Source organism: Peromyscus leucopus, chromosome 5 (assembly GCF_004664715.2).
Source record: "Peromyscus leucopus breed LL Stock chromosome 5, UCI_PerLeu_2.1, whole genome shotgun sequence".
NCBI classification, from domain to species: Eukaryota; Metazoa; Chordata; class Mammalia; order Rodentia; family Cricetidae; genus Peromyscus; species Peromyscus leucopus.
Genome location: NC_051067.1, coordinates 140,375,662 through 140,391,125, shown reverse-complemented (window position 1 = coordinate 140,391,125; position 15,464 = coordinate 140,375,662). Strand labels below are relative to the sequence as shown.

The 15,464-nt window shown below is 40.3% G+C and overlaps 1 protein-coding gene across 1 annotated transcript in view; it reads right to left on the bottom strand.

The window, feature by feature from the left end:
* Prex2 (phosphatidylinositol-3,4,5-trisphosphate dependent Rac exchange factor 2) overlaps window positions 1-15,464 on the bottom strand; it is a 307,700-nt gene that overhangs the window by 114,263 nt on the left and 177,973 nt on the right. The window contains exons 26-31 of the mRNA XM_028864566.2: window positions 12,895-13,074; window positions 10,440-10,534; window positions 9,740-9,822; window positions 8,929-9,019; window positions 8,177-8,305; window positions 3,027-3,068 (exon numbers count right to left, since the gene is read on the bottom strand). Of these exons, the coding sequence (XP_028720399.1) occupies window positions 3,027-3,068; window positions 8,177-8,305; window positions 8,929-9,019; window positions 9,740-9,822; window positions 10,440-10,534; window positions 12,895-13,074 (620 nt within the window). The remainder of the gene's footprint in view (window positions 1-3,026; window positions 3,069-8,176; window positions 8,306-8,928; window positions 9,020-9,739; window positions 9,823-10,439; window positions 10,535-12,894; window positions 13,075-15,464) is intronic.

Sequence of the window (15,464 nt, the reverse complement as noted above, 5' to 3'; positions counted from 1 at the left end):
AGTTGCAGCTACTCTTTTCTTAGCACCTAGCAGTGATTGGCACTGAATGGGAACCTGGTTGTGTTACTGAGCAGTATGATAGAGAAATGAACCAGAATCTGTTTCCTGCCAACAAAAACATACACTCTTCTCCTTTAAATTCAAAATTCCCCAATGTCCTTCTGTACCAAAGCTCTTCTCACTTCCCAGTCTTATAAAAAATAAAAATAAAAAAGAACTTCAGCAAACATCTTAACAACTATACCCAGCTTCTAGCAAAAGAACGTTTGTGTGACAGCTTGCTAATTATTTTGGTAGAGTAAAACTTTTCTTGTAGTAGGAATATATTTGAAAAAAAATGGTTTTGTTGCTATAAAAAGATTCAATTTCCTTTCGATACTTCAGTTCCTACTGTACTCACCTTCTATAAACACCTAACAAACGCAATACTTCATGTAATCTCAGCTATTTACAAGTCTAAGTGCCTTAATTTACTGCTCAAAAGAGAACCCAGAAGGGGACAGCGAGATACATAGAGATATTGATGGGCATTATACTGACACAGACATGGTAGGGGACAAAGAAAAACAAGCAAAGACATGAAAACTAAGACTTCACAGACTAGGAATGGTAGTAATGGCACAGCTGGGCAATGGCTGTCTACCGAGGGAGAAGCAGTCTCCTCCACAGATGAGCTCCTACACAGTGTCCAATCCCAAGTGGTCAGCCTTGGATACACGTACATACAAGCAAATCTAAACGGACTCAGTAGATTATATATAGGTGTGTATGTCTATATATGTATATGTATGCAACAATAATAATGCAGGAAAAGATCACAGATTTGGGAGGGGGTACACAGGGGTTGGAAGAGGGAGCAGAAGGAGTGATATAGTGCTTATGTATAAAGTTCTTAAAAAGCAAAACACACACACACAAAAAGAAACTATTAAAAAAAAAATCCCTAAAAGTCCCAAACCAGAGAAAGAGAACTTTTATCTTTGACTTCTAATAAATATGGAATATTTCCAAAAGATTAACAAGAAGGGTTAAGTAGAACATTTAGCAGATATGGTCTATCCTTTTCTAATGAAAAACATAATTTCACAGGCAAAATGACAGCATAATTTGACTTTTGTTTAAATGCCATCCCATGCATAAAAGGGAAGGGTGAGTGAAAAAAATAACAGAAAGAACCATAAGTAGAAAAAAAATAAAAAGAAGAAAAAGAAGCTGCTGCCAGCTGGATGTGGTGTCATCTGCCTACAATCCCAGTTGGGTGTGGTGTCACCTGCCTATTATCACAGTTGGGTGTGATGTCACCTGCCTGCAGTCCCAGCCCACAGGAGGCAGAGCCAGGAGGATCCCAAACTTCAGGCTGGGCTATAACCTGAAGTTTGAGGCTATCTTGGGCTATATGAGACCCTATCTCAAAACATACACATAAGCGCACACAAACACCATAACCATATACTGAAGCAGCCATCTGAACACTGAAGAAAGCTATGCAATCCAGGAACAATTTGGAACTAGCGAAACCAAGTTTGAAATTCCAAAGTGCCTTTTCCCATTTCTTAAATTTACTCACTGGAGGCTATTTTGGTGAACCATCATGATATCAAAGATCTGAGTTGAATGAACACCATCTACTAGTTATTATTATGCTCCCAGAACATATGTATTCTCCTTTAAAACTGTGGAAACAACAATAGTTGTCCCTGATGAAGTTTATAAAAATGAATCTATGAAATGTGTCTTTAGAATAGTTCAAAAATGTAAGATTTTTTGCTGTTGTTACTGTTATTAATTAAAGAACAAGGCACAAACTATCCAATCAATTAACTAAAAGCCCCTTTGTTAGACTCTACTCATTCATTCATCACCAAAACTTTCCAAGTTAGTAGGCTCTAAAATTGCCACAAATTATACCCTACCTTTATCTACATAGTTGCAATATAATTTTGAGAGTCCCACCTTCAAAAGAAAAATCCCAAGACAGGTGTGGCAGCATTTTCCAAATATTCAAATGGTTGAGGCTGGAGGATCACATCAGCTAAGGAGTTCAAGGCTAACTTGGACAAACTGAGTGAGAAGCTGGCTCTTAAATCTTAATAGAGTAAATAAACAAATCACAAGCCAGTAAAGGCCCTGTTGCATTGGAACCAGCTACTGGGTGCCATGGTGCGCAGACCATGCCAAGCTCTTCCACACTTCCACAGTATCTACTTCCTGAATGCTGGCTTTGCGAATGTGTGCCATCACACTACGCTGGGCATGCAACCAAGGAGGGCTTCCTGACTGTTAGATGGGCATTCTAGCACGGGAGCTCCATTCTCAGACCATCCATCACTCTTACATTCTTACAACACCAATCTGGGGAACATTTGTGACAGCTACCACTTTGGGTAGTTGTTGATGGTGAAAATAAGTAGTGCTGTCTTGGAGGAGGCAAACGCCCTGCTATCTGTAGTTGTCCTTTGGCATTACTGCTGGTTATGTCAACACTCCTAATAATGTATGGTAGAAGGGCTTTAATGTAAGATCTATAAATATCTTATATATATTTTATATAAATCCTTGGTCATAAACAACGATTAGATGGCCTCATGACAAATACCATAGTCACACACCAACTATTCCCTTTACCACAGCCGACACTCTTTCTCCCTGCTGAGGGGAGGTACCGATGTGCAAGCCAAGAGAGGTCCGAACCTGTGATGCTCCCTCTTCATTGGCTTCATTGGCTTCATTGGCTTCCCAAATGCTGCTTCCATGCCCGCTTCCTCTTTCTCTTAGTAATGAGACAGTTTTAATATGTGTTTATATGTATTTTTATATGTACTTATAATCCAAAATGAGCTTAAGCTTTTGTGTTCTTATTAAAATACTTAAATACATTGAAGAAAATCTTTCCAGTACTTTAGGGAAGGCAGGAGTCACAGCCCCATTTACTTCTCCAAGTGGCAGAAGGCATTGATTTTCTATTTTAAGACCTTTATGATCCTGGCCACATTGCTTCAGATAGTAAAAATAGGGTAAAATATTACCTGAGTTTTCAAGGAGAGCCAGTAGTATCCGACACTTCACCTCTGCAAAGAAAGAGAACACACTTATTAACTGTCCACTCTGCTTCTGCAACACATATGACATTGTATCCTGGTAGTAAATGATATTAGGTAATCAAAATGCCATTTACTTGACATTCAGCTATTGCCTATCTGCTTAGATAAATGCTATCAACTGCTCAAGATGCTAGAACATCTTCCAATTCTGAATTACACTATAGAACACCATTCAAATACTGCCCAATTCTAGGTAATCCTTGGCTACTTTAGCTTATATGCTATTCCCTAATATATGTATTATAAGCTGTGTTGCTAAGCTGTGAAAATAATAGTTGCTACTATAACTAAAAATTTTAGATACAAATGCACGAATATACATTAATATACTCTACTATTCCATCCCACACAGGGCCAATCACAAATATTTGACAAGTACATATTACTTTCGTACTTATCACTGTGTCCGTTGACTTCTAATAGTAAAGAGTTCCTTCTATTTAATCAAGATTATGGGATGTAAAAAAGACTTACAAATCATCCTGTTCTATGTATGATAGTTGTGAAGAGAGGGGGTGGACTCTGATCAGAAATACAGTCAACATTTCAAAGGGCAGTGAATTTTACAAACACGACTGCAAAAACAGATTTCAGAGGCAAGCAAGCACACTCAATTGAAAACCAATTTGTTTACTCTAGCTTTATGGCATTAGAAAACTTAAGAATTTCTTTTAGTCTCAGCTCATTTATAGATAATACTTTATCTATATAATGGCCTGTGTTAGGAAAATGAACAGGAAATATACGTGAGGTCTTTGCAAGTTTTTTAAAGTGCTGTATATTCATGAAGAGTGCTACTACTCTAACCTAGAGCTGGCTGAAGCTGATAGAGACTCCACAATGACAAAATGCTTCACAGAAACTTAAGTTTAGACCACCAGGGAGAAGGAACTTAGGTGGGAATAGTGCCAGCAAAGAAATATATCAGAAAATGAACAACATATATAATTATCTCATTAAGACAGTAGGATTGGGCCACAATTATGAAGTTGACATGAAAAATAGCTTATAATATTAGATTGATGAGTGTAGACTCATCTGGGAGACATCACTACCAGGCTCTGGGATAGAAGAATGTACCATGAACAATTCATTTAAAAGAAAATCTGGCAACAGTGTGTATAGATCAGAAAACATGGAGAGAAGGATAGAAAATTGTCAGCATTATGAAGGCAAGGTATGTAAAACTGAAAAACAAAGCATGCCTTATGATACTGGGACAAATACAGACAAAAAAGAAAAAAGAAAACGTAGGTTTCTGGGAGACAAATAGTAGATCTTTAAAAGAATGTCATTTTAAAGGAAAAAAAAGAAGAGAAAATGTCACCACTTACAAATCATGTGAAACACCCCCTCGTGGAGGGAAGGTGCTCATTAAACTCACAGGAAACCTAGCAGACTCAGGAAGCTCAGGAAAATGAGGAGATGCACAAAGGCCCCCCCACTGGTTATGTCAGCAGGAAACAACTGCAGGGGCAAGGAGACCTCTCAGTCATGTGGCTGCCTGAGGACTGTGCAAGGAACACACACACTGATGCAGTAGTCACCCTTCACCCCTGCTCCTGTCAGTCACCCCTCACCCCTGCTCCTGTCAGTCACCCCTCACCCCTGCTCCTGTGAGTCACCCTCCACTTCTACTCCTATGAATCACCCTCACCCCTGCTCCTGTGAGTCAGTCACCCCTCACCCCTGCTCCTGTGAGTCACCCCTCACCCCTGCTCCTGTGAGTCAGTCACCCCTCACCCCTGCTCCTGTGAGTCACCCCTCACCCCTGCTCCTGTCAGTCACCCCTCACCCCTGCTCCTGTCAGTCACCCCTCACCCCTGCTCCTGTGAGTCACTCCTCACCCCTGCTCCTGTGACTCACCCCTTCACCCCTGCTCCTGTCAGTCACCCCTCACCCCTGCTCCTGTGAGTCACCCCTCACCCCTGCTCCTGTGAGTCACTCCTCACCCCTGCTCCTGTGAGTCACCCCTCACCCCTGCTCCTGTGAGTCACCCCTCACCCCTGCTCCTGTGAGTCACTCCTCACCCCTGCTCCTGTGAGTCACCCTCACCCCTGCTCCTGTCAGTCACCCCTCCCCCCTGCTCCTGTGAGTCACCCCTCACCCCTGCTCCTGTCAGTCACCCCTCACCCCTGCTCCTGTCAGTCACCCCTCACCCCTGCTCCTGTCAGTCACCCCTCACCCCTGCTCCTGTCAGTCACCCCTCACCCCTGCTCCTGTCAGTCACCCCTCACCCCTGCTCCTGTGAGTCACCCCTCACCCCTGCTCCTGTGAGTCACTCCTCACCCCTGCTCCTGTGAGTCACTCCTCACCCCTGCTCCTGTGACTCACCCCTTCACCCCTGCTCCTGTGACTCACCCCTTCACCCCTGCTCCTGTGACTCACCCCTCACCCCTGCTCCTGTCAGTCACCCTTCACCCCTGCTCCTGTCAGTCACCCCTTCACCCCTGCTCCTGTGAGTCACCCCTCACCCCTGCTCCTGTCAGTCACCCTTCACCCCTGCTCCTGTCAGTCACCCCTCACCCCTGCTCCTGTGAGTCACTCCTCACCCCTGCTCCTGTCAGTCACTCCTCACCCCTGCTCCTGTGAGTCACTCCTCACCCCTGCTCCTGTCAGTCACCCCTCACCCCTGCTCCTGTGAGTCACCCCTCACCCCTGCTCCTGTGAGTCACTCCTCACCCCTGCTCCTGTGACTCACCCCTCACCCCTGCTCCTGTCAGTCACCCCTCACCCCTATTCCTGTAAGTAGCCCTGATAAACTCTGAACTTGGATGGAATCTCTCTTTGCTCTGTCATAGCATTATCTGGGGTGAGGGGGCATTTTTTGTTTCTTCCCAGGAAAAGTCAGGTAGCACAAATTGAGCATAAATTTAAGGGGATAGTAGAATCAAGAAAATGTATCTGAATTTAGCTGGTTACATGAGACTGTGCTTAGCTGAAAGATTACGAAGAAGACATTTAGCACTTTTTTGACATCTGTCAATCAATACCCCATTAAGGTGGCGACCTTCTATTACCTTCTCCAGTAGGCTATGTACGGATGGAGAAATAGTGATCTAACACTGGAGTGGCACTGCAGCAATCCTTCTTACACAAAGGTCATAGGGTCATGATGTTTTGATACCGTGTTTGGTATAAATTTTAAATCAGACATCAGGAAACATAAAAAATGGGAGCACTCCATTGACATATGTAAAACACAAATTTCTAGCCAAGTGTCAATAAGTTAAATTTTTATCTATTAGCATCATGGGGCTACATCTATTACATCACTCCCTACAGTTTGAAAAGTAGGATGAAAATTACATTAAACCAAATGGAACACAGTGGTAAAGAACTGGGGAGGTTACCTGAGGATATTCCACATCACAACATCTGATTTAAAAATAATGACAGTATACCCTCTCCCTGGGGCAGCTCTGGCTGAAGCAGTAGATGGCAAATAAACTGTTTTTTAAAGACTCATTTAACACAGAGACCATCTGAGTTTTCACCCAGAGTAACTGCATCTCAAATGAACTCAGAAAAATAGCTAGAACTTAACTCTGCAAAAAGCCCTTACCACACCATTCACTATAAGATTCTTACAACATATAGTCAGACTAAACCAGCTACTGGAGTCTCATGACCAAGGGTGGTACCAATGTTCAGAACATCAATCAATCAAATGAACAAAGGAATAATAAATCAATCTATGCAAGTATCTACTAACTCTATGGCTTCAAAATGTGCCTTGAAGAACAAAGAGCATAAAAACATATTAAGACAATTAATGTAAGATTTTAAAATGCTTTTTATTGAGTATTTTATCTACATTAGAAATGTGTATGTTAAAGATGAAATACTTTTACTAAAAGGTAGTAAAACAAAGTTTAAGGTATATGTCCATTTCTAACCAATATTGTACTTAACTGAAAAAAAAAACAGTTAAATCTATCTATTTTTATCATTATCAAAACATCAAAAGATGGTGAGCTCATCTGTATGAATTTGCAACTTCTGGGAGCATTATGCTATTGAGAGTTAATTTTTCTGAGAAAATATGGCTTCCAATCCATAAGACATGTGCTCCAGTTCTCAAAAGTGTCTTTAAAACCAATTCATTCTTAAAATATTCATTATTTGGGACAGTTTTGATTAAGAATTTTAATGGGATGTTGTAAGTGTCCCAGGAAACCACAGTATTAAGCCATAGAATTAAAATATAGTCTAGAAAACCAGTTACAAATAACAAAACACTTCAGCATTGAATAAAATCTGTTATTTATCTGGAGGCCTGCTCTACATCCATCCAAATGTCCTCTCTACTTAGCTCAGTGTTCAAAGATGCTGTATTTGAGTGTATTTTAATTACCCTAAAACTAGAGTCACTAGAAGTATGCTAGGATCATGGAAATTATGTTTGCTGTGCACACTTCTCAACTTAAGTGCTGTCAATATTTGGGGGTAAACGGTCCTTTGCTGTGACAGACCGTTCCACATGCTAGAGTAGGCTCAGCAGCATCCTGATCTGCACCCACTGGGTGCCAGTGGCACACTTGCAGCTGTGACAATCAAAAACATCTCCAGACATTCAGCCATTACCCCAATCTCTAAATTAGAGGTTGTAACAATTTCAGGATGCCATGCAAATAATGTCATGGCCGCCAGAGGCCATCAGCCAAGACCAAAACTTTAAAAACTAGTGTTGCAGCCTACGAAGTTCATTAGATTCCTCCACAGACATACAACCGACTTTTTAGGCCTTCTATAAAAATTAAGCTTCATGTACTTTTTGTTCATTCTTTACAATTTTCTCACATGATTTCAAATTCCAAAGGTTTAAGCTTGAATTGTTTCACTTTGTCTATGTACAAGGCCTTATTTTATTCATGCAGAATCCTCTCCATGATACATTCTGCAGGCTTATTCCTTCTCTAGCTCCTCGCTCCTCACACATTTCATCCCTCTTATTTTATTCAGAATGGAAATCACTGCAAAAAGTAATGAGGCATTACCAGACTTCTGGTTTTACTGACTTTTTAAGTGACTATTGCTGATATCAGACAATGTTCTTTGCTTTTCATACTGACCTTCAACAAATTTTCTGATGTTCTGTGCAAGAGCCCGGACGCTGCTGGGAAGATTCCAAGGATCCTGCTTAAGGTGAAGCCTCAACCTTTTTGGGCAGCTCAGCTTTGCCTCCATTTCCTGCTGAAATTCTAAACAAATGTGGAGTATCTCTCATAAGTGTTAACCAGTTCTCAGTTAATTCCACTGGCTTCAGAATTTGCTTGCTTTCATCCATTTTACCATGTTAAAACAGTGTTAATAAATTTCTTCAGAGAAGTTACAACAGAAAGTGTGTTTGTTAAATCTAAAAATCAAAGCTCAATGTTGTTTTCTAATAGGTATTCCACTCAGGAAGCAGATATAGGCAGAAACCCCATTGTAAATACAGAAAATGAGGTGGGAGGAGGGTACCGTGCTAGGTTCTGTGGTCTGAAGTCTACCTGCCAATTCTACACTCCTGATGCCCCTCCCCCCCATGGCATATGACCAGTTAGACTTGACTCTACTGCAAAAGGAACTTAAGACATTTGTGTCTCTAATTCATGAATTTTTGGTTTTGCCCCTAAAGGTATCAAGTGTTTTAAACTTTCAAAGAAACATGAAAGTTTATAAAAGATATTATAGTGATTTTTAATATTCTCACATATGATCCAAACAGAAATGGAGTTAGGAGAATTATGAAACAAAAGCAACAAAATTTTTCTGCAACATTTTTGTGTTATGACTATATTGTCTATTGCATGCTATCATCTAATATTTATTTCAAACATACCTTGCAATCCTCGACCTGGTGTGAGACACTTGGTTTGCTCAAAGGCCCTTACAACAGCTTGCCCTTTCAAGAGGTTGGTTATAGAATCCATCTACCAAGGGTAGATTTCTGAGTGTTAGAGACAACCATAATACATAATACATAATATATAGGTATATATGAGTATATATATGTATATATATACATATATATACATGTGCATGAAATTATCTTATAAAATATTTTTCTTAAATAAATGTTTGTAAAAACCCACAATGCTAATGAAGCTTATCTTTAAGCAAAATGTTATAATCAACTCATGTTTCCACTTAAACATTTCCAATTCTTCCTAGTAATTTACAATAAATTGACAAAAAGGTACAAATCAAAAATTTACTTCACAAAAGTAAAAGTTCAGAACTTTTGAAAAACAGACTTATTTTCAAAGTGCTCAAACTTTCAATATGATCATTTTTTATTATGATTGTAAAACATTTTGCAAAAGTGAAGTCCTGACATGAACGTCCAGACAATTGTAAAGTTTTTGAAACTAGAAATAACACTAAGCAGGGTACCAGGAAACATTTAGTCAACCCACCAACAGTCAAGAGGGTTTCTCCTGTTTATGTGGTTCTTTTCATTTTGCCGTATACAGTTGTCTATAAAACACTTGGTATTCACAAGTATCCTTTGGGTTAGCTGTAGAAATGCCTCTTTTAAAGCAAAGGAGGTCAGGAGACAGATTGCATTCTCCTTCCTAGCTCCTTGCATTATATTTCAAAAATTGCTGACCTTTAATCTGGACAAAAGACCCACAACTGCCCCATCACACCTGGTTGAAAAGCTGCTCCAGGCAAGTGTGTATCTTGTCCTGTTTATCATGAGATATGCGGACGCTGACAGGAAGTTCATCACCTATATATAAAAAAAATTTCCAAAACCTTCATCTTATTTCTAAAATGTTGAAATATTATTGTTTGATAAAATACAAGCAATTAAAAATGAGACCTTCTCCCACATCAGAAAAGGAATTGTATCAGGTCTCACAGAACAGAAAGGTCAGTTGGATCTCGCTGCTGAAACAGTCCAAAGCAATGCCCCTCACAGGAAGCATAGAGCACAGAGCATCAACCTGTGTTTTTCTGACGTCCCTCTCCCAGTTCACTAAATGTAAAGTTCCCTCGGGTGTACGTGCTTTCTAAAAAACATCCTCAGGCTGAAACGACTTCTTACACTACCACCCAAGCATCCATGACAAATGCTTTTGGTAAAACTTTATTTCCACTGTACCTATAACCCTTCACAATGAAGAGGAAGATCAGAAGCCATACATTAAATAACACATTTAAATGTGCTCTTCTTATAACTGGCATTTGGAAACTAGCTTTAACAGTCACAATGTAATTCGGGATGCCACTGAGAATGACTAATAAAATTGAAAATGCATGTGGATCAAAGAAATGAACCCCCCCTTTTGCAGGCATCTGTGACGCCGCTAACATCAAAGCGCACAGGCTGTCTCCCACACGCACCTGAGTCCATCTCATCACTGTGGAAGTAGGAACTGCACTGGCTGCTGCAGATACTCGTGAAGGAGGCAATGGAATTCCTGTTGCTATTGCAGTCACTGCAAAAAAGAGAATCTGTTTGCCCAGGTTTGTACTCCAATGTGATGGCAAGAGAGAACAGTGGAGGCCCAATGTGAGCAGGGCAGAGCGATAGAGGAGAGAACACCATAAGGGAAGTCATTGCTTTGTGTGCTAATTAAAGTTACAGTAGAGAGTGCTTGCATCCGCCTGCTAATTCTTATCACATACATTTGTGCCATAAATACATTTAAAAGTGTGTTCTATACAACATTATGAGAAAAAGAAACCTGCCCAACTCATATTTTTCTCAATTTTTAAAAGCATACTTTTAAATTCAAACATTACAATTTTTCTTGTCATATAATTGATTCCTAAGTGAATTTTTGAAAATGTCTGGTTATAAAACCCCACATAAGTCTTCATTATCTGTTTAATAACAGTGGTTAGGTAAGTTTCTGACAAAGTCTGTTTTATTAATTTTTTTCTTTCTGATAGTTTATATTACAACTTAGTGGGGACATCACACCAGTGACCTCATCTGTCTCCATGGATAACACTAAAAATGAAGACTATCTATGAAAAGAGTGTTTTAGATGCTATGTGATTATGAGGATAATTCAGATTTTAGAAATAGTACCAGAGATTTTTTTTTAACTCCTTAGAGTAAGGAAAAACGACTTGATTTTAAATCTACATTTAGAATTTCTATCATAGTCCAGAGAGAGAGACTGTGGGGGTAATTTAAATTATCTGATAACTAGGATGTGAGGGAGAAGGTATTTTTAGAAATGTAATTTCCCGCTGGAGAGAAACCACAGACTCCTATTATGAAGCATGCTGGTACTTTCAGAAGCTAAAAGTGAATGAAATAGTGAAGGTGTTCAATTCATCATTAAATCTCCAGGAATAATTACTTGATGTAGTTGTTAAAATCCTCTTTGGAAAATAAAATTAGGCTGGCAGACTGATTAAGCAAGAAGTCATGAAGCGAGGCCCCTGGTTGTCAAGGTGAATATCTACCCTACCTCCATAGACCTTTGTGTATCAAATGGAGTTGCTATCAGAATCTGCCACTTTAGGTGGTTGTGGGGGGCGGTATTTTAAATTCCTCTGCTAAAACTGCACTTTTAAAAAACTGTTCATTACAGCGGGGTGGTGGTGGCGGCGGCGGCGGCGGCGGCGGCGGCGGCGCACGCCTTTAATCCCAGCACTTGGGAGGCAGAGGCAGGCGGATCTCTGTGAGTTCGAGGCCAGCCTGGGCTACCAAGTGAGTCCCAGGAAAGGCGCAAAGCTACACAGAAAAACCCTGTCTCGAAAAAACCAAAAACAAAAACAAAAAAAACTGTTCATTACTAGCTTGAGATAATCCTACCTGATGAAAATAATTTTGATACAATTAATACTGACACATTTGTCTCATTGGAAATCCTATGAACAGCAGTGAATATTTTTTCCTTCAACTGCTATAAGTGAAACCAGAGATGCTGAAGCTGTAGACCCAATATATGTGGCTAGCTGGAAAAGTGCTCAAGTGAGAACTCTGGAGACAAGGTTCGGGGGAGAAAAGTACTTTCAGTGATGGACTCCTCAAAAGAGCCCTTAAGCAGGAAGGGGTGCTGGATGAAGTGTGTTTACCCCAAATTCTGAAGTTACAATCTAACACTCAGGACCTCAAAATGTGACCAAATTTAAGGAGACAGTCTTTGTAAGGTTATTAGGATGGGTTCTTAATCCAACACAACTACAAGAAGGGGATCTATAATGGGAGGTCACATGAGGAGACGTCACGGGAAGATGACAATTTACATGTGAAGGACTGATGCCTGGAGTATACCCTTCCTTCACAGTCCTCTGAAGGAACCAGCACAGTCAACGTCTTGGTCAGGCTTCTGAGTTCTAGAACTATGTGACAAATTCTGTTGTTCAAGTCAGCCAGTGAGGAGTACTTCATGCTATCAGTCCTGGCTAACTACTACAGAAACAGCCCCTAGAGGAAACAACCACAAAGCTGGACATGGAAGTGCATTACATTATATATTTTTAAAAAAGAAAAAAAGGGGGGAACAGGGGAAAAAAGAACTGCTCTTTACTAGCCAATAAACAATGATCAAAAGGCATTTTGAACAACTGCTATTACAGGGTTACACAGCCAGCCCGTAAGAACAGTTCTCTGACAATAGGGCCACACTGCTGGAGGGAAAAATGCTTGTGCCAAATAACCCGGATCATTAATGAGAACCACTTTAAAGGCAATGCTATCCTACTTGAACTGATGGTTATTTTGAAATAGCAATAAATAAAATCAACCATCAACATTTCTTTTACAAGATCTTTGAAGGAAATAGAAACCTCCCTTGAGTTCGTTGATGAGATGAGATGAGACGGAGGAAGGGCTCACCTGTAAGAGTCTCTGTTGCTGATGGTGTCGTGACCTGAGTCCTCCTGCTCATCTCCGGCCACGTTAAAACAGACACGCTTGCTGTTTCTCTCTCCCTTCTCATTGTCACTGTCTGTGGGTATCACACATTCTGTTGTCTTACGCTCCAACTTGGGAGAATATGTTATTGAAGACAGGAGGCTGCAATGTGACATTTTTAAAGAACATAAGTGCATGTTTTGAAACTAGCTCAAACAGATAACTCTTTTATTTGTTAAATATGATAGGCTTACAAATATTTCCAGAATGCTTCTGTGTTTCATGCCAAATAAACAGTATCTGTGTAAAAAAAATGTGTCATAGAATGTTTGGTTTTACTGCTCAGAAGCAAGAAAGCAGCACACAATCAAATACAGAAGGCTGTATTCAAATCCTGCTTCAGCAACCTGCGGTTTGTTATCAGAACCGAGTATGGTGGAATGGTATGAAGTACCTAGCCCCCATGGCTGCACTGGGAATTAAATGTGAGTAACATTCTGTGAATAACACTTGTATTCCCTCTTGTCATTGGGCCACTAGCAGTACAGCTGCCTCTAAATTGAAATCGTCCCTTCTGGAGGGACAGGAAGGCTCCTAAGACTCAGCAGGTTAAGGAAACTGAATAGGTTCAAGAAAGTCTCCCAAGCTAACAATTCACAAGGCCTTTGGGAGGACTATAAATCCAGTAAAGGATGGTTGGAAGGAGGAGACGCTTCGATGGAGCTGTTTTCAAGCTGTCTGGGGAGTTCCAGGACACAGCATCACCCCATGCTAGGATGGGCCTTTTAGCGATGCAGCTTGGGTCATCCATGCTCCCCACATGTAGCCCCAGTAAACTCATTCTTTAACCAAGCTAGACTTGAGTGGAATCAGTTCTTTGGTCTGGCATTGGTGCCATATTGGAAGTTCAGAGGCTGGCCCCTGCCTCACCAGGAAAAGTCATGCAAGGAATTACTAACTGCAAACATTAACTGTTCTTTAATATCCCTGACTCATTCTTCCACCTTAAAGACCAAGCTACGCTCTGACTTCTGCCTCCAGCATAGCATTACTTATTTGACAGGGAGAATCCACACCATTAATCTCTATTCTCTGTTCTAACAGGCAGGAGCCCTGGATGTCTAACTTAGAGATACTAAGCAGGGTGACCACACATGTCAGGCTAAAAGGAGGCAGGGCCACTTGCATTGGCAATCCAGTTGGGATAAAAAATGCACAAAGCTGCCCAATTAAAGAGTTCAAGAGTATATAATGTCTTGAGTTGGTGTAAAAACTGATGAAGACTGAGTAGTTACAATTCTAAGGCTGGAAGTTAGATGAAGTGACGCTTCTGTTAGAAGCATCTAACTCAAAATTATGTGAACATAAACTTGGTTTTTATGATCAAACAGCATGCTACAAACTTGCAAGATGAATTAAACTATACCTGAACTTCTCTTGCTAATAATCACAGTGACTATTATAAAATACCTCTGACACTCAGTTCCAACCAATTGTACATTAACTGGATTTGCATTTGTTCATAACAATACAAATACTCCTTTTTGGGTATTTCAAGACAGAAGTTCTCATACCTCTTATACATATTGTACATGTGACAACAAACCCAATGCTGTGCTTCCATAGTAAGGGATTTGAGTAAATCCACAGTAAGGGATTTCACTGATTTAAAACATGTTTGGTTCTTAGTACTGTATATGTGGTATTCAAGAACCACAGGAAAGCCTCTGCCTTGTTGGAGTGTCAATTTCACTGGGGAGAAGTAACAAACAGCAAACTTTATAGTTCATCGGATGGTGACAAATGCAAAGTTCTAGGAAATAAGTAGAAAAAAGGATGGCGCTGGGCATTGGTGTGGCTCCACAGTAGAGCACTTGTTTATGTAGCCTGCTCATGACCCACTAGATTCAGTTCAGAGCTACAGTTTCACATAGTTTGGTCAGGGAAGTTCTCACTGTTAGGTGCTGCTTGAATAATGTGTGGCATTTTATAGTTGTTAGACACCAGTGGAAACGGAAGAATTCCATTGCTCAAGACTCTGTGAACATTTTCCTCAGCACAAAGTGATGATGAATTATCTTAAAGACAGTTTCTCTATCTTGAAAGATATTTCTAGGCCTTGTAAGACAGATTGTACATTTATTCACTCCTTCCCTCCACAAGATGAAAACATTAGACTAACTCCAATTACCCAAGCTCCTACTGCAGAGACAGATGAACCCTGCATGCCAAGGAGGAAAGGCATGCAGTTCTCATCTCACAGGAGCCCTCGGTGCTGGTGGGTATTTTAAATTAGAAGTCATGGGGCTCAGCATAAACAGTTTTCTCACAGTAATAAGGATTGTATTCACATTTTAAACAGTTGCAATGTACTTGTACTGACCCTCTGGGAATGAGTGTTTAAGCTTACAAACAAAACGAATGACGGGGGAAAAAATCACATGCATAACATTTCTAGATTCCAAGAAGCAACAATAAAGTATATATATTTTGTGTGCAGGCAAAAAATTCTTTCCTTTGTTTTTGCTCAACATGCATCTATCTACCAAAGG